Source organism: Lepidochelys olivacea, assembly GCF_965140295.1.
Source record: "Lepidochelys olivacea isolate rLepOli2 genome assembly, chromosome: 2".
Taxonomy (NCBI): domain Eukaryota; kingdom Metazoa; phylum Chordata; order Testudines; family Cheloniidae; genus Lepidochelys; species Lepidochelys olivacea.
Window position 1 is genome coordinate 1,941,945 of NC_140412.1, and position 19,177 is coordinate 1,961,121.

The following is a 19,177-nucleotide window of genomic DNA, read 5'->3' on the forward strand; positions in this document are numbered from 1 at the left end:
GGGGGTGATGTGAGGGGTGACGTGGGGGGGTCAGAGGCTGCTCGGGGGCGGGGGGTGACGTGGGGGGCAGGGGATGTGGGGGGCGGGGGTGATGTGAGGGGTGACGTGGGGGGCAGGGGATGTGGGGGGCGGGGGTGATGTGAGGGGTGACGTGGGGGGGTCAGAGGCTGCTCGGGGGCGGGGGGTGACGTGGGGGGCAGGGGATGTGGGGGGCGGGGGTGATGTGAGGGGTGACGTGGGGGGGTCAGAGGCTGCTCGGGGGCGGGGGGTGACGTGGGGGGCAGGGGATGTGGGGGGCGGGGGTGATGTGAGGGGTGACGTGGGGGGGTCAGAGGCTGCTCGGGGGCGGGGGGTGACGTGGGGGGCAGGGGATGTGGGGGGCGGGGGTGATGTGAGGGGTGACGTGGGGGGCGGGGGGTGATGTGGGGGCGGGGCTCAGAGGCTGCTCGGGGGCGGGGGGTGACGTGGGGGGCAGGGGATGTGGGGGGCGGGGGGTGATGTGAGGGGTGACGTGGGGGGCGGGGTGACGCTGTTCTGACGGGGGCTGGGCGTGGGGACCCCCCAACGAGCGGAGTCACTTCGAGGCGCCAGGCCCCGCCCCCCGCGAGCCCCTGAGCGCTGTCCCGGTGCAACCCGCAGCCCGCTGCCGCCTTTCGGTTTCGTTTCCCTCCCTTCCCGCGACGCCGGCCTGGCGCCCGCCCACCCCAACCCCCAGCAGCCAATCAACGGCCGCCGAGCGCCACGTGCCCGGGTGCGAGAGGAGCGCAGCGGATTGGCTGGCCAGCCCGGATCACGTGGGGTGCGGGCCGCGAGCTGGGCGGGAGCGAAGGCCGGTGACTGCGCGGCCGGGGCGCGGGCCTGAGCGCGGGAAAGCGTCGCGCCAGCTGGAGCCGGTGAGAACCGCCCTGCGCCGGCGGGGGGAGGGGCGCCCCCGTGCGGTGACCGGGCCCAGGCGGGGGCGCCTGCCGCAGGCCCTGCCACGCGTCGAGCGGCTGGTTCCCCCCGGCCCGATCCCCCGCCCGCCGGTGGGGATGCGGCGGTGACCTCCCGGGGTCCCTCCCGGCCCCCGCGGTCGGCGGTTCTCCGTGTGTGTGGGGGGCGCGGCTCCCCGTGTGTGGGGGCGGCGCCCCGTGGGGGGAGGGGGGCGCGGTTCCCCGTGGGGTGAGGCGCCCCGTGGGGGGAGGGGGGCGCGGTTCCCCGTGGGGTGAGGCGCCCCGAGGGGCTGGCGTGGGCGGGCTCCGGTCCGGCGAGCGGGAGGGAAGGGGCTAAGGTGCCGGAGGCGAGGCTCCAGGCTCAGCCCCTGTCGCAGAGCGCGGGCCCCCTGCCCCCGCGGCGTCGTGTCCCGCGGGCAACAGCCGCGCTTGCTTGCTTGGAAAGCGAGTATTGGGGAAAGCTTTTAATGTATTTTAATTTCTTCTAAGGTGATTTTTAACAGACAGACTCATTTGACCCGCTGGCTCTCTGTGGACTGCAGTTTGGGAAGCACTGCCCGAGTCCATTTAGCACTTCTACTTGCTTATTCCTTTATGAAATAGAAGTAAAATATGTATGGTTTTAATACCAGGTACATAAACCCTCTTCTGTTGGGCCTAAGCCAGCTACTAAGTATCAGGGGTTAGGAAGAAACTTTTTCTTACCTCCTTGTTTGTCTTAGGTATTTAGATTGTCATCTCTCTGGGGTTGAGACTCTCACTACCTATTTGTATGAGATCTGATGAGTTGGGGCCACTAGGCATTGCTGTAAGACAATGAATAAAGTTATCCACTTTGGAGTTCCTTGCACTTTCCTCTGATACTTCAGAGACAGTAAACTGAGCTAGATGGACATTGGTCTATCCAGGTGTGGCAATTGCTTTGTCCCCTCCTCTTCTGCCTTTTTTTTTTTTTGGTCCATGTCACCTCTTCTCTCTCAGGGGTACGGCCACAGGTCTTCAGTATGGGTCCTCACCAGTCTGTAGCTATAGGGAGTAGAATCTGAGCTGCTTGGACAGCTGACATGGGACTAGTCCCCACATTCTGGAGACTCCTTAGTTTTGTTCTGCCTCCTGTAACATCTACTGCAAGAGAGAGAATTAAAAAACAAAAAAAAAACACCCTGAAGAGTCAGTTTGTCTCCTGCCTGGAATTACTGTAACCCCTTCCCCCTGGCAGCTCAGACTAGGAGGATGCTGGAGAAAGGTCCAAATGGAAGACCAAAGCTCTGTTCCTCCTGGTCTGTATCCAGGATGGAGAAGGAATGGTGTGTGTATTGTGCACTCCAGCTGTCTCATCTGCAAGGTCAGAAAGGTTTTACTTTTGCCACCTTAACCTGCCCCAGGAGCTGGTTCCTCATCTGTGGGGAGTCTGACAGCCAGGTTGTGAATGTCTTGAAGAATGGTGGAAAAATGGAGAGAGCTCTTCTCCTGGAGGCAGTTACCCCAGGCTGCTGCCTTTTGATGTACAGGGAACTCATAAGCAACCCATGGCTGAATCTGTCACAGACAAAGCAGGCTGGTAAGACAGTTACATGTGTGTTCCCTCCTGCAGCGCAAGTCCTCAGTGGGCAGTTTGATTTCCTTTGTTTAGCCCCAGGGGAAGTCAGGAATTCTTCATGGAGGTGGGAAGAAATTCCTCTGTGGGCTATGGAGCTCTTGGATTTGGTGTAGAACATGGTCTTGGACACCATCCGATGGTCCAGGGGCATCTACATCGAACACCTCACCAGCCACCAACAGTACCGGGAGATGTGTGCCGGTACGACATTGTGCATCAATTATGAGAAAGCGACCAAGAGACTTTTTCCATTGGACCATATGAGCTGGAACCATAAACTCACTGAACATTAAATCTCACCAAATGAGGGCAAATCTATCCTCCTCATCGTATCCACTGATTATACGAACATCATACCCCCATATCTCCATGTCTGTACTTTGACCGTTAACCTTTTACCCCCAATCGAGGATATTGCAGATTATGTATTTCTTACGCCACCTGTTCCTAAACCGAACTTCACACCCCTTGACAATCTGTACCTTATTCCCTGATAACCAGAAACTTCTATGCTTAAACTCTGTACTGTTTTCTTTTTATTTTAACATCTTAATAAAATTATTAGCACTTTTACCTCAGAGGCTGCCATCTTGAGAGCCCCAGGCAGTAGCTGCATTGTCTCCTTACATGCATCCTATGCACTCTCAAATGGGCAAAGATAAAGAGATGCCTGCTAGAAGAAGAGGTTCACGGGATTCAGGTTTCCAATCCCCATTTTCCCTAAAGAAGTAAAATTTGAAAAAGGGGAAAAGGGTTCAAGAAATTGTCTCAGAAACTTAGGAGAAAACTGGTCTGTTCTTCTGGGGATAGCTGTTCCATTGGCTGATCACCAGAGTTTAAAAGCTCTGCTCACAAGGTTTTCATACTTGGAAAGAAAAAGCTTAAAGGGACGAGAATTGTTTGTGTCTGGTTCTTCATCATTTGATTCATTTTCATCCTCCTCTTCATGCCATCAAAGAAAAAACTGGCTAGGAAATCTGTTCAATCTAAGTCAGAGAGAAGTTAAGTGGAAACTCAAGATCTTCACAAGAGAGAGATGAAACTCTCAATCTCAGCATCTGAAACGCAGGATGAAGCAATGCAAGAGGAATTTTTTTCCAGCTTAATCATTTGAGAAGACGTTACAAAAGGTGATTAGATACTTGGGTATTCTGTCAGATGAGCCCATTAAAAAAGATTCTTAGGAGGGAGAAGAGGAGATTGCTACAGAAATTGCAAAAAAAAAAATTCCCAGCCTGTTTAAAATCTGAACCACACATTCCCCTTCACATCTTTTTGAAAAAAATAATTAAATCTGAAAGGGAAACACCGTCAAAGTCTTTGAGATTGTAGACTTTTTTGGGAAGCCTGGAGAAAATGCATTATAGACAAGCAGATCTTGGGTCTCTTCCCAAAGTGGACAGGGCAGTTTCAGCACTAGTCAAAGACACTGCTATCCAAATGGAAGGGGACTTTTTCCCAAAAGAACCCAACAACCGTAGAATGGAAATACCACTGTGCCATACGTTTGAGGCTGCATCTTCCCCTCTGAGGTCTTCTGCTGTTGCAACATTTTTTGCAATAGTAATACAGGTCTGGACTGAGTTTGGTAGCCAGACTGCCAAAAAAAGTTAGGATAGATCAATGAGGTTCAGAGTTAAAGAAAATCTCAGTGGCTTGAGCATTCATAGCCAATGCAACCAGAGAAGCTTTGGAGGTCGTGGCACGTGCTGAAGACATGAATGTGATGACCAGATGGCACCTCTGGTTATGAGCCTGGAAGGGTGATATGTGCCAAAAATGTTAGTGGCTTTGAAATATTCAGAGGTCAGTTATTGGGGAGCTGTTAGACAACGTGGTGATGGAATCCTCAGATAAATCAAAAAAGACCTTACTGAACCCTCCTAACGCCAAAGCTGCAAAAAAGGATAGCTGACCTTATTACAGGTCTAAATATTTTTTTCATGGCTACTCCTAAGTATGGTAGGTGAGATTGCAGCAAAAGCAAAGGGAACAAGTCTAAACCTGGAAAGAGCAGAGACTAGTCTTCCTGCAATGCAAATTCCAACACTAGAAATAGTGCCTGATAATGGTAGGAGAGGTCTGACAAGCCCCACCTAGTGGGGAGACTTAAAATTCAAGGACCAATGGCCTCTCTCCACATCAGACAGATGAGTCCTGCATGTGATTTGATAAGGTTGCATCATAGAACTTTCAAACAAAAAAAGGTCTCTGTGCCTGAAAGCACCTCAACATTCAGGGTTTTAGCTAATTGTCCCATTCTGTTGCGTTTTATGTCAAAGGTACTATTAAGGGCTGAACACTTCAATAGTCTACTCAGTAGACCATCCACAGTCAATCTGGGTGTCCTTGATCAATTATCCGAGAAACCCATTGTCACGTTATTGACTTGAACTGGGACCATATAGAACATGGTTGCAACCAAGGTCCTGTAGTGGCACCAAATCTTGTATAAAGGGGGTCAAATGAGGTATCTAAGACAAGGTTATGGTTTGCTGTTTATGATTGTGTTGTCTATATGTGTGTATCATTTTTGTAGTTGAAGTTATGAATATTGGCTCTATACTGTCTGTATTTCAAACTTCTGCTATGCTTCTGGATGACACCCCAGACAGGTTGGTGTCAGCTCTGCCTAGCCTGCTTGATGGCCCATTAAGGACCATCCGCTATACAACTGACCCATTGAGGGAAGGCAGACGCCTTGCAACTCAGCAAGGTAGGCAGGGACATGCCTATGGACAGAACTCTGAGGTTTTTAAGGGCATGTGATGGACAGCTTGTCTTTGGAACAAAGAAAGACACACCACATGGCAAGAGAATATAAAAAGCTGCTGCAGCTCCTCCATCCTGTATTCAGTCCTGCTTCTTACCTCTGGAGGAACTTTGCTACACTGAAGCTTTGAACCAAGGACTGAAAGACCCATCCCAGCTGGGGATGTTCTCCAGAGACTTGATTTGAACCTGCAGTTTATTCTCTCACTGCTGCAAATCTGAACCAAGAACTTTGTCATTACTGTATGTAACTGATTCCGTTTAACCAATTCTAGCTCTCATCTATATCTTTTTCTTCTTATGAATAAACCTTTAGATTTTAGATTCCAAAGGATTGGCAACAGCGTGATTTGTGGGTAAGATCTCATTTGAATATTGACCTGGGTCTGGGTCCTTTGGGATCGAGAGAACCTTTTTTCTTTTACTAGGGTGTTGGTTTTCATAACCATTTGTCCCCATAATGAGTGGCACTGGTGGTGATATTGGGAAACTGGAGTGTCTAAGGGAATTGTTTGTGTGACTTGTGGTTAGTCAGTGGTGTAAAACCAAAGTCTTCTCTGTCTGGCTGGTTTGGTTTGCCTTGGTGTGCACGGGAACCCCAGCCTTGGGCTGTAACTGCCCTGCTTTAAGCAGTTTGTCCTGAATTGGCACTCTCAGTTGGGTCCCACCAGAACCAGTGTAGTTAGACCCATCAAAGAGGATCTCGACCTCCCTCCATCAGTTGAAGAAGTCATGAAAGCCATCAAACAATTGAACCCTGGCAAAGCATCTGGAAAGGATGGTATTTCAGCAGAATTGTACAAAGTAGCAGGCCTAAAGGGTATCAAAGTATTTCACGCCATCTTGTCTAGCATTTGAGAGGAAGAAGAAATGCCACAAGACTTCAACGATTATATTATTTTATCACTGTTTAAAAACAAAGGCAGCAAAGCTGACTGTAGAAACTACAGAGACATTTCTTTTCTCTGTATGGCATGGAAAATACTAGCTCGCATTCTACTGAACAGACTCATTGTGAACGTATCTGAGGAGAATCTTCCAGAAGCGCAGTGTGGTTTCAGACCAGGTTGTAGTATTATGGACATGATCTTTGTCATAAGGCAAGTCCAGGAAAAATGTTTGTTTAGAGCAGAACATGGACCTGTATGCAGTTTTCATTGACTAGACCAAAGCTTTTTGATACCATCAACAGATAGGGTATATGGGCTATTATACATAAACTGGGTTGCCCAAGAAGGTTCATACAAATCATCTGTCTGTTCTATGGCCACATGACAGTGCAAGTGCTCCCCAATAGTGACTCTTATGCATTTGAAATCTCAAATCTAGTGAAGCAAGACTGTGTACTTGCTCCAATGCTTTTCAGCTTGTTCTTTCACTGTGTCCTCAGCCATGCCACAAGGGACTTGGATCAGGAGATATACATCTGCTGCTGCCTCGGTGGCTCCCTCTCTAAGACCAAGACACTTGAGAAACTTCTTGTGGAGGCACTTTTTTGCAGATGACTGCTCCTTGATAGCCCATAGACGTGACAACCTTCAGGTCATCATTGATAGGTTTTCTGCAGCATCCCAGCTCTTTAGCCTCACCATCACTCTCGGGAAGACAGAAGTCTTGTTCCAGCTAGCACCTCATTCCAATGCCCTAGTACCAGCCATCTTCATCCAAGGCACACAGCTGGAAAATGTGGATCAGTTCAAGTATTTGTGTAGCACCCTCTTGAGTGATGGTTCCCTGGATAAGGAAATTACTAATTCTGGAGGCAAAGTCAGGCAGGTCCTTGACCAACTCTGAACAAAAGTCCTTAACCAACACAACATTCGTGTCTCCACCAGAATGAAGATCTACAGTGCTGTGGTTCTAACATCTCTCCTTTATGTATCTGAGACTTGGACTTTTTATAGACAGCACATTCAATAGCTTGAGCAATTTCACATGTGCTCCCTCCACTCAATAATGAGCATTCGCTGGCAGGACAGAGCGACCAATATTAAGGTCCTTGAGAGAGCAAACACAACCAGCATTGAAGAAATGCTACTGAGACCACAATGTAGGTGGATCAGACATGTCATCAGAATGGAAGACCACCGTCTCCCAAAACAGATCTTGTATGGGGAGCAGAGTCTGGCAAAAGAAAGAAGGGTCCTCCGTATAAGCACTTCAAAGATAACCTGAAGAACAGTCTCCAGTGATCTGGCATCAGTCTCAACTCAAGCAAATGCCTTAGAACAGGATTCACTGGCGTTCTCTAGTAAGATCAGCATTTATCAGGTTTGAGTGGATTAGGCAAAATCTTGAGGCTGCATGTGAAAGACGCCACAGAGCTGCATCATCAAAAATCATAGATATGGACTTCCCATGCCCTTGGTGTGGCCGACTCTGTGCATCAGGGTTTGGATTTTGGAGTGATATGCTTAACCATAAATGAGAATTGTAACAATATCGTCGTCTTTGTCAGCGATGGACTACTAACACTAATAAGGGGACTCTTAGAGGGTTCCTTTCTCTCGCAGTTAACTAAGCAATTATCTGTGTGTGCTTGCAAATTAACAGGGTTATAAGGAATAGCCAGCATGGATTTGTCAGTAACAGGTCATGCCAAACCAACCTAATTTCCTTCCTTTGACAGGGTTACTGGCTTAATGGATGGGGGAAGCAGTAGAAATGATACAGCCTGATTTTTAGGAAGGCTTTTGACACTATTCCACATGATATTTGCATAAGCAAACTAGGAAAAAAAAGGTTTAGATGAAATAACTAAGGTGGGTGCACAACTTGTTGAAAGACCACACTGAAAGAGCAGTTATCAGTGGTTCGCTGTCCAAACTGGGAACATGTATCTTGTGGAGTCCAGCAGGGGTCAGTCCTACATTTTCATTAATGACTTGGATAATGGAGTGGAATTTGTTTATAAAATGACCCCAGGTTGAAAGGGGTTGTGCAAGCACTTTGGAGAGTCGGCTTAGAAGTCAAAATGATCTTGATAAATTAGAGAACTGGTCTGAAATCAAGATGAAATTCAAAGACAAGTGCAAAGTACTACATTTTAGAAGGAAAAATCAAATGTACAAGCCAAAAAACCCCCAAAAAACAGCTGGCTAGGTGGTAGTACTGCTGAAAAGAATCTGGGGGTTATAGTGGATCACAAATTTAATGTGATGCAGTTGTGAAAAAGGCTAATATAACCCTGGGGTGTATTAATAGGAGTGTTGTATGTGAGACCCAGGAGGTAATTTTCCCACTCTGCTTACACTGTTGCGGCCTCAGCTGGGAGTATTGTCCAAATCTGGGTACCACACTTTAGGAAAGATGTGGACAAATTGGAGAGAGTCTAGAGGAGAGCAACAAAAGTGAAAAAAGGATTAGAAAATCTGACCTAAGAAGAAAGACTTTTTAAAAAAAACAAAACCTAAAAACCCATGTTTAGTCTTGAGAGAAGAAGACTGAAGGGGAATTTTGTAACAATTTTCAAATATGTTAAGGGCTTTTTATAAAGAGGATGGTGATCAATTGTTCTCTGTGTCCACTGAAGGTAGGAGAAGTCTACAGCAAGGGAGAATTAGGGTAGAAATTGAGAACAACTTTTTAACTATAAGGGTAGTTAAACTTGAATAGACTTCCAAAGAAGTTGAGAAATTCCCATTATTGGATGTTTTTATGAACAGGTTAGACAAACATCTATCGGGGTGGGCTAGGTTTACTTGGTCCAGTGTCAGCACAGGGGGATGGACTTGAAGATTTCTCGAGGTCCTTTCCAGCCCTACATTTCTGATTCTGTAGTGCTCTGAAACCCACAGTTGTAAGCTTGACAGGGTTGGCTTTTGCCTGAAGTGCTGCCTCAGCCATGGAGCTCTCATGATGAACTTGCTGTGTCTTCCAAAGAGACTGCTTTGCTAGTCTCCCTGAGGGTTGTGGAGGTAGAGAAAGAGTCATTAAGCTCAAGAATCTCCTCAGTGGTTTGTCTATCACAATGCCTGTGATTGTGTGTCTGAACTCTTACTGATACTAGCATTTTCAACATCTGTTGCCAGTGCCTTAACATCAGAGTTTCCAGCATTGATGGCTTCTGGCTCTGGGGATCCTGTGTCAGATGCTCCAAGCAATTGAAGCTTTGGTGTCACAATATTAGTTTTTCTGTCCATGATGTTGTGTTGGTTGTGCTGGGGATTGGGTCCTAGTGTTTGTCAGCTTGCTCATTTCTTCAGAGGTAAGTCTACCATATCCTTATGAACCACAGGCATATTGGCTTTATTGGGCAATGTGAGCTCAACAATGTATGTCTCAAGATTCGTTTATGCTCGTCTGGAAGGGGGGAAAAAGAACCTCAAGACATTCTTGCTGGCAGCTGACTTTTTTTAGCCATGATTTTCAGAGGATTGGGAGGGTCAAAAGATCCCAGACAGCCCTATCCCAGAGGGTTCCCATCTGTATTCTCTTCATCAGATTATGCTGTAACATCACCAACGTCTTCTCTTGCTCTCCCCTTCTGAATGACTTAAAATCTTTTGGAAGAAGTCTTGGAGGCTGAGACATTGGGCCAAGAAGAACACCAGATCAAAAAAAAGTCTCTCATGTTCAACATCCATTAGATAAAGCAACCTGGCAGAGTGGCCCTCCCAATAAATGAGGGGATTTTTTTTTAACGGGCAAAACAATCTTTCGTTAATTCCAGCTTCCATATCCTCTCCATCTAAGGCTGAAACCTGTGGGTATCTGGTTCCTCAAGGACTTGAATATTTCTATTTCAGTTGCCACAGAGAAATCAACTTTTTGATTCCTCTTGTTTCTCACTACCCACTTCTGGGGAGGGAAGTCAAAAGCTAACTACCAAGTAACACTAGCTAAGTTTCTCACCTGGGACAAACTCTCTTCTCTTGATAAAGGCCCTTAAAAATTTCTGGAGATCAGAAAGCCTTTGGCCAAAAGCCTTTTGCTCTCTGAAGTTGAAATCGTTCTCCATCTGGGTACGATTGAAGGAAAGTCTTCCAGTTCCTTTGTTCTGTGCTGTTGGTACTTCATCTCAGACAACTCAGTTTCTTTCCTAGCTCTATGACCGGTTTCAGAGTAACAGCTGTGTTAGTCTGTATTCGCAAAAAGAAAAGGAGTACTTGTGGCACCTTAGAGACTAACCAATTTATTTGAGCATGAGCTTTCGTGAGCTACAGCTCCGATGAGCTACAGCATCCAATGAAGTGAGCTGTAGCTCACGAAAACTCATGCTCAAATAAATTGGTTAGTCTCTAAGGTGCCACAAGTACTCCTTTTCTTTTTCCTAGCTCTAAAAGAGTTCATAAGATTATCATTTTAGCTTCTCTTCCTCCTGTCTGGAATTCCGTTGTGTGCTCACCCTACCTCAGGACTTTCCTCCTGTCTGTGCGCTGTCACTGTCCTGAGTCTTAAATATGGTGCTTGCCAAACTAATGGAACCAGCGTTAATGGAATGGTCCCTGCATAGTCTCTTGCAAAAGACTGCATTCCTGATGGTGATTGTATCAGCCCAGAGAAGCTGTGGGATACAGGTACTGATATATGGTGGATCAGTAATCATGTTCTGCAGGGATGTGGTGGTCCTCTGTTCTCTAGTTCATCTCTGAAGTGATCTCTGCTTTCCACTTAGACAGTTGTGTTAATGGAAGGGAGGCTCCGTTACATGTTTAGATAAGTCTATGAGGTAATTTTTTTTTTAAACCTGAGGACCCAAGTTTAGCCTCCTAAATGTGGCCTGAATTTCATGCTGAGCTCCTGCAGCTTCCAGTACAATCAATTTAGGGGCCTGCCTAACTTGAAACATCTGTTGTGAAAACATTGGTTTGTTAGTCTCTAAATAGGACTAAACTAGAGATTGTTGCCTGTTCTTGGAACCAGCCAAGAAATAACCACAAAGGTTGAACTAAAGCAGAACTGAGGGCTGATTTATTGTTTGCTTCCCTTATTTACGCAATTATACTCTCTCACACATTCCATTCATACTGGTGGCAGGCTGCAGGTCCAGATGTTCCTTTCGATCTTAGGTGACTGAGACTGGCCAGGTTCCAGGTTCCCAGAGATCGAGCCGCTAGGCGACTAAAACCCCTGACGTCCCTTCGGATACATGGGAGGGCTTTACTGCTTCCGATCCGGTCCTGAGTTTCTGCTGTCATAGGTTACATCTCTCTGTCCGCTACTGCCGTAGGTTTATATACAGTCCCATATACACCTTGATTATCCTTACACGGTAATATTTCGGTTCAAGCCTTGCGATTGGTTTCTTACACTCACTATCTCGCTCGTTCCTTACATATTGATTACATATTCATAAGCATGAATACAATTGGTAGTATAGCTTTAAGCAAGCCCTTAAGAGCTTCCGCTGGTTGTGGTTTTGTAACAACAGGAAACCTACACAGATGCAGAAACCTACACAGACAGATTTGGGGGAGGGACGCGGCATGGGCTGTCCCTCCTCCCTATGGAGCAGAAGCTGCTTCTGCCTGGCAGAGGCCAAGCCATGGACGGGGCCGTGTCCGGCTACAGAGATCACCCAGATTATTTGTTGTGCATGGAGGATACTAGACGTTGCCTAATTTCTATTCTAAGACTGTCCAAGTTGATGCATGCTATGAGCTAGAGATCTCACTCTACCAGGTCTAAGATGCGCTCTACCACATGTCTCAAACGTTTCTGTTTTAGTGATATGTAAGGCAGCTTTCTGGGTTTGTGTCCAGACCTTCCTGCGCCAGAACTCTATGGGGAAGTAGTTCTGGCATACTGCTAGTAGAGCTTAGAAATAACAGGATAGATAGTTGGGCTTCTCGCTCTTGTATGTCCTGCCCGGGGTGCGTACAAATGAACACTGTTCTCCAGAAAGTGTAGGCTCTTTCCCCTGTAGTGGTAACCAACGCAGGCAAATAATCCCAAGCCATAGATGCTATGTTAATTGACCACGTATTATTTTGAATTGCAGTAGCAACCAAAGCCTTCGTTTGGGATGTGGGGCCCCATTGTGGTAGGCACTGAACTAGCACGTCCATTTGAAAGACATTGTCTCTGCCCCAGAGAGCTAACAACTTTCTGACAGACATCGGGAGGGAGCAGGGCTGGGGTGAGGGAGAGGGTACCAGTGTAACAAGTTTTAAGATCCTCTAGGATGCTAGAGGAGTATGAAGACTTAATACACCAGGTTTTAAATCTAGCTTCAATCCTTTCTGCTTTTTCTTCTTCTGGTGAATAAGGAGTTGTTGATGTTAACCCAAATGCTGGAATAGTTAAGTGCTGGTAGGCAAGAGATGATTGCGATGGCAGTGGCCACTGATGCTCATCTAGTTAGTAATGAATATAAAACCTCTTCAGAGTGACAGATTTAAGCTGGTAAATGATAAACATAAACTACTAGTCACAAGTCATTGATTAAAAGATCAGTATGAGCTTTTGGAAGTTTGTGTGGGATGCATTTTTTCCCCTCCTTTCTTAATGACTGAATAGTTGGATGTAGACTTGCTGATTCCTGGAACTTCCAGGCATGGGCTAATCCTTCACTCCTTGTGTGGGCAAAATGCCCATTTGCCTTTGTAAGAGCTGCTGTATTGGTCCTTGAGTTTGTATGATGCTAAGAGTCGGTGAGCTGCTGTCTGTCAGATGAGACATAAAACCAGGGTCTAGTCCAGTTTTCATTAAAGATCTGTGGCTTTTTTGTTAACTCAGTACTCTGGCCAAATTTCTTCTGGCCTAAATAACTAATGATGTTTCAGCATAATGGAGCAGGTGATATGGGACTCAATGGTAAAGAATTAAAGGAGGGTAATTTAATCCCAATCAACATGGGTTTATGGAAAATCACACTAGATAATTTTTTTGAGATTACAAGTTTAGTGGGTAAAGGAAATAGTGTTGAGGTAACATACAGTAACTGCTCACTTAAAGTTGTCCTGGTTAATGTTGTTTTGTTGTTAGGTTGCTGATCAATTTAGGGAACATGCTCGTTTAAAGTTGTGCAATGCTCCCTTATAACGTTGTTTGGCAGCCGCCTGCTTTGTCCACTGCTTGCAGGAAGAGCAGCCCATTGGAGCTAGCTGGTGGGGGCTTCGAACCAGGGTGGGCTGACAGCCCCCAGTCAGCTCCCTGCTCCCCTAAGTTCCCTGTGCAACAGCTGCCCAGCAGGCTAGCAATTGCCAGCAGTTCAGCTGTCGCTCCCGCACTGCCCTGTGCTGCTCCTGCCCTCTGCCTTGGAGCTGCTCCGGGAGCCTCCTGCTAGCTGTGCAAGTGGCGGGGGTGGGGCGGGAAGAGGGGTGCTAATGTCAGGGTTTCGTCCTCTCCCCTGCTCCTTTACCCCATCGGGCCATCTCCATGGAGTGGGAGCGGGGGGGACACGACGGGGCTCAGGACAGAGGGACCTTGCTGGCAGCAGCTGCTGTCTCAATTTGCTGATCTACTTAAAAGGGAATCAGAGTAGCAGCCGTGTTAGTCTGTATTTGCAAAAAGAAAAGGAGTACTTGTATTTGTTAGTCTCTAAGGTGCCACAAGTACTCCTTTTCTTTTTAAAAAGGAATGTACTTAGAGTGGGGCCAGCGTACTTAAAGGGGCAGTGCACGTCTGTCTCTCTCTCACACACGGTGTGTCTTTCTGTCTGTCTCTGATATGCTCTCTCCCCTCCCTGCATTCGCGCTGCCTTGTAGAGTGTGAGGCTACATTAACAACGTGTTGAGCCTTGAGGGCTCAGCAGAGTGCTAGTTCATCATTCAGCAGTAGGGCATTCCCTGGGAAATATCCCACCCTATTCAATGCTCTGACTCCACCACCTCAACCAGGCTTCACAATCATCATTGCTGTGTACAGTATTAAATTGTTTAAAACTTATACTCTGTGTGTGTGTATGTGTGTAAAATATAGTCATTTGTCTGGCCAAAAAATTTCCCTGGAACCTAGCTACCCTCCCCCCCCCATTTACATTCATTCTTACGGGGAAATTGGATTTGCTTAACATCGTTTCACTTAATCGCATTTTTCAGGAACATAACTACGTTAAGCGAGGAGTTACTGTACTTGGATATTTGTAAGGCATTTGATTTGGTACTGCAAAACATTTTGATTAAAAAAACGAGCATGATATAAAATTAACATGGCATACATTACATGGATTAGGAGCTGGCTAGCTGGGAATCACTGAGCAGGTGTGTTTCTAGTGGGGTGCTGCAGGGGTCAGTTCTTGGCCCCTATGGTATTTAACATTTTTTATGAATGACTTGGAAGAAAACATAAAACCATCACTGATAAAGTTTGCAGACGACCCAAAAATTGGGGAAGGGGTTAAATAATGAAGAGGATAGGTCACTGATACAGAGTAATCTGGGTTGATTGATAAAATGGGCACAAGCAAACAAAATGCATTTTAATATAGGTAAATGTATACATCTAGGAACAAAGAATGTAGGCCATACATACAGTATGGGGGGACTATATCCTGAAAAAGATTTGGAAGCTGTGGTGTATAATCAACTGAACATGAATTCCGAGTGTGATGCTGTGGTGCTAATGTGATCTTTGTGTGGTGCAAAAGTGCTAATGTGATCTTTGGATGCATTAACAGAGAAATCTTGAGTAGAAATAGAGGCGCTGTTTTACCTCTGTATTTGGCACTGGTTTGACCACTGCTTGAATTCTGTGTCCAGTTCTGATGTCCGCAGTTCAAGATGGATGTTCATAAATTGGAGAGGTTTCAGAGAAGAGTCTTTAGAAAGATTAAAGGACAGGAAAATTACACTTTATAGTGATAGACTCCAGGAGCTCAATCTATTTAGCTTAAAAAAGAGAAGGTTAAGGGGTGGCTTGATTACATTCTATATGTGTCATAAATGTAAAGAGAAGGGTAATCACCTTTCTGTATACAGTGCTATAAAATCCCTCCTGGCCAGAGGCAACATCCTGTTACCTGTAAAGGGTTAAGAATCTCAGCTAACCTGGCTGGCACCTGACCCAAAGGACCAATAAGGGAACAAGATACTTTCAAATCTTGAGGGGGAAAAGGCTTTTGTTTGTGCTCTTTGTTTACATGTTTGTTCTCTCTTGGGACTGAGAGAGGCCAGACAGAAATCCATCTTCCCCAACCCATCCTAATCCAAGTCTCCAATATTACAACCAGTAGAGGTAAGCCAGGCAAGGCGGATTAGTTTATCTTTTGTTTTATGTGAATTTTCCCTGTGTAAAGAGGGAGGTTTATTCTTGTCTTCTGTAACTTTAAGGTTTTGCCCAGAGGTGGATCCTCTGTGTTTTGAATCTGAATACCCTGTAAAGTATTTTCCATCCTGATTTTACAGAGGTGATTCTTTTACCTTTTCTTTAATTAAAATTCTTCTTTTAAGAACCTGATTGATTTTTTCATTGTTCTTAAGATCCAAGGGTTTGGGTCTGTGTTCACCTGTACAAAATGGTGAGGATTCTTATCAAGCCTTCCCCAGGAAAGGGGGTGTAGGGCTTGGGGGGATATTTTGGGGGAAGATGTCTCCAAGTGGTCTGTTTCCCTGTTCTTTGCCTTGGCTTTGAACAGTATGCTGCCACCACCAAGTGTTTTAAACAAAGTTTGTACCTTGGGGAAGTTTTTAACCTAAGCTGGTAAGAAGCAGCTTAGGGGGTCTTTCATGTGGGTCCCCACATCTGTACCCTAGAGTTCAGAGTGGGGAAGGAACCCTGACAATATATATCTATGTAAGGAAGAAATATTTGATAATCAACTCTTCAATCTAGTAGAGAAAGGTATAACACGATCCAATGACTGTGAAAGTTGAAGCTAGTCAAATTCAGACAGGTAATAAGGCATACATTTTTTAACAGTGAGGGTAATAAACCATTGGAACTGTTTATCAAGAGTTGTGGTGGATTCCCCATCATTGGCAATTTTAAATCAAGATTGGATGTTGATCTGAAAATTATGCTCTAGGAATTATTTTGGGGAAGTTCTCTGACTTAGTTATACAGAAGGTCAGACTAGATGACCACAGTGTTCCTCTCTGGCCTTTGAATCTATGAAAAGGACACTCTTTTTTAGGACCAGAAAATTAATAATGATTGTATAATGTTGTTGTGTGCAAGATCTACGACGTTCTATACCAAGGTTGGTTATATTTCCATAATGGGCATGGAAATATATACATAATTTGTTAAGCCTTTGGGATCCTTGGGCTGGAAAGCACTGTATAACTGAGGGACCCTAGAAAGAAAAAGCTATGTTAACTTTACTTGTTGGCCGTGGAACTTGGTCCTCCACTTTTGACCCTGGACTGCTTCTTCAGTTCACTTTGTGGATGGTGATATTTGATGTTTCTGGGATAAATGCATTGAAGGGTTGTAGATAAAGTGGGAGTGTTTTTGTGAGCGGTATGAAACTTACATGCTTCATTCACTTTATTTTTAATTTATTTTTCCCCCCTCCAGATGTAAAGGAAGCTCGTATTCTCTGAAATGGCAACCATCTGCCAAACGCACGGAGGGGGGCTCAACCAGTGTCACCTGCGCAGTATAGGCCGCAAAGCTTCTGTCTTCGGTGTTGCAGAGGTTATCCAGTGAGTACTGTGTAAGACAGCTCTTGGGCTGCTCTGCTCAAGAATGAACACTACATGCTGGGATTTGTATTTTATGGGCTGTGTTCCATGTTAAATATGAGTGGCGATGGTCCATATTGTAGACTGTGTCCAGTATTGAGACTAACTTGTTATGGTGTGAGTCTGATTTGATAGAGTATGTTTCTTAGTTTAGTTTAATATTATTAATCGTAGCTTACCTTTGTTTTCTTGATTTTATTTTAGTTTGAGAATTGTAACTCTATCAATTTTATAAATTGTATTGAATTTCTCTCAGTATGGGTCCCAGAACCTTTTGAGGGCCTGGCTTAGATACCAGCTGATCAACCTTAAAGCCTGACCAGCTCCCCTTACAAGTCTTTGGTTCTCACAGCTTGCTTGGACAGTTTTGACTTTGCCACTTTGAATATTTAACAGAACAGTCTTGGCACGGTCAGTGCAGTGGGTTTTTGTTGATTATTTCCCCCCAGATGTATAAGTTGAATCTTTCTTCTTTTCTGCTTATGTTTCCAGTTTCTCTAGGTTCCTTTGTATTATTATTTCTATGCCCTGAGAGGTGTTTGACTCCTCCTACTTTATTATTGCCTGTGAATGTAATTTATTAGCTGTTTGTTCTTTTTTTTTAGATCATTAATAAAAATGCTGTATAAAATCAGCTGTAACTTAGTCCTCACAGTATTCTGTGGACTTAGTACAGACTACCTCTTGCTCCCCTCCTCCCCCATTGGGCTCCTTTAATGTGTGTCAAGTTGGGCAGCCACAGATCAAGACGCCCATAATCACTGGTTACTTCTGAAAATGTGAGCCCTGTGTTCTCTGAAACCACTCCCTATTATGCTGAGTTAGTTTTGCTCTATGCATCTTCTCTGGTAGTGACCAGAAAATGATGATTCATTACTCCAACTGTAATTGAGTTACTAGACCTTGGAAATTCTATTGTACCTATTTGTGGTTCGATGAGAGGTGTTGTCTCTAGCCTCTTGTAATCACGCTGCTTTCCATGAAATCCAGACTTCCGCAGGAGAAGCTATATGTAACAGAGAAAAAAATCTGACTTTTTTTTTTTTTAAACTTTGTTTAAAGTTTTTATAAGGCAGTTACCCTGATTGGAAGAAACAAAGATGTTGTGGACTATTTCATCAGTGGTCCAGTTTCAGAGAGAAGAGATTACATTTCCCGGACTCATGCCAGAGTGATTCGAACCAATGATACTTACAGACTTGTGGATTCCAGTTTGACAGGCGTTTATGTGAACGATGTTAGAATCAATGGTAAGTGTGGAAGGAAGATGTTCAAGGGCATCCAGAGGAATCTTGTGCATTCTTCTCTTTAGGATTAGATGTTAGGATATACATAATAGATCACTTTATTTGATGCTTATTTAACATTTATATTACGGCTTCTTTATCGCCTGATGTAATACATCCAATGATAGTTCTGAATTTTTGAAAAGAATGATCGTTTGTTGTGATGTCTAATATTTTTTTGTTTTTGTTTTAAATTTTCAGGTACAATTAACTTGCAGGAAGGAGATACTGTGACCTTTGGACATCCTGCAGGGAATGGTATCAGGTCTGGAACACAAATTCGTCAGCCAAATTCAGAATTTTACTTTCTGGTACATTTTATTCCTTTTTTGATCTGTTTTAAGAGTAGCTAAAGCATGGGTCAAATGTGATCCATATTGTTACACAGTGCAGCCTGTGGCTACCCTCCTCCTTAATACAAGGCAGGTCCCGTGGGAACCATGAGTCCTAGCATGCTGTGCTCTATTTTGATCTAAATGTCCTGTCCTCATTGCAGACTGGATGGGGGTGGCTGTGATCTGATTCATGTAAATAAGTTAAGTGTTGCCCTTGTGCTCCTGGCGGGGTCCAATCAGTACATCAAAGTTTTAGAGACCTCTGTTCGAATTAGTGATACTGAAGAGAACTCCCATAAGTTTAGTATTCAGATAACTTGTATTCTTTTAATACATCAGTATAGTTGTTTATGCTACAGACTCTGAGAATGATTCACTTTTAAAGGTAACTAAGTAAGACTAACTTCCATTAAAATTGGAAGACTTGAAAAAACTTAACTTCCTTTAAGCCTGAAAACTGAAATCTGTTAAGCAGTAAATGATGCAGTTTACAAGGTATTAGGCCTCCTCTTCATTTTATTCTTCTGGATCTTGAATTAAAGTGAGGTTGTGTTTCAGATAAACCTCTTGCACTTCTGTTTCAGTTTGAACATTGTTACTGTAGAATCGATCAGCTGCAAAGTGCATGTGGAGAGATGAGGAATTCGCTACCACAGGTGAGGCAAAGCATAGGAAAAAGAAA

The 19,177-nt window shown here is 44.9% G+C and overlaps 1 protein-coding gene across 3 annotated transcripts in view; it reads left to right on the forward strand.

The window, feature by feature from the left end:
- Window positions 1-796: 796 nt before the first annotated feature.
- LOC311516072 (uncharacterized protein) overlaps window positions 797-19,177 on the forward strand; it is a 109,188-nt gene continuing 90,807 nt past the window's right edge. For all 3 annotated transcript variants that reach the window (XM_084619715.1, XM_084619717.1, XM_084619716.1), the window contains exons 1-5: window positions 797-893; window positions 16,708-16,835; window positions 17,937-18,124; window positions 18,362-18,471; window positions 19,080-19,151. In XM_084619715.1, the coding sequence (XP_084475841.1) occupies window positions 16,735-16,835; window positions 17,937-18,124; window positions 18,362-18,471; window positions 19,080-19,151 (471 nt within the window). In that variant the 5' untranslated portion in view covers window positions 797-893; window positions 16,708-16,734. The remainder of the gene's footprint in view (window positions 894-16,707; window positions 16,836-17,936; window positions 18,125-18,361; window positions 18,472-19,079; window positions 19,152-19,177) is intronic.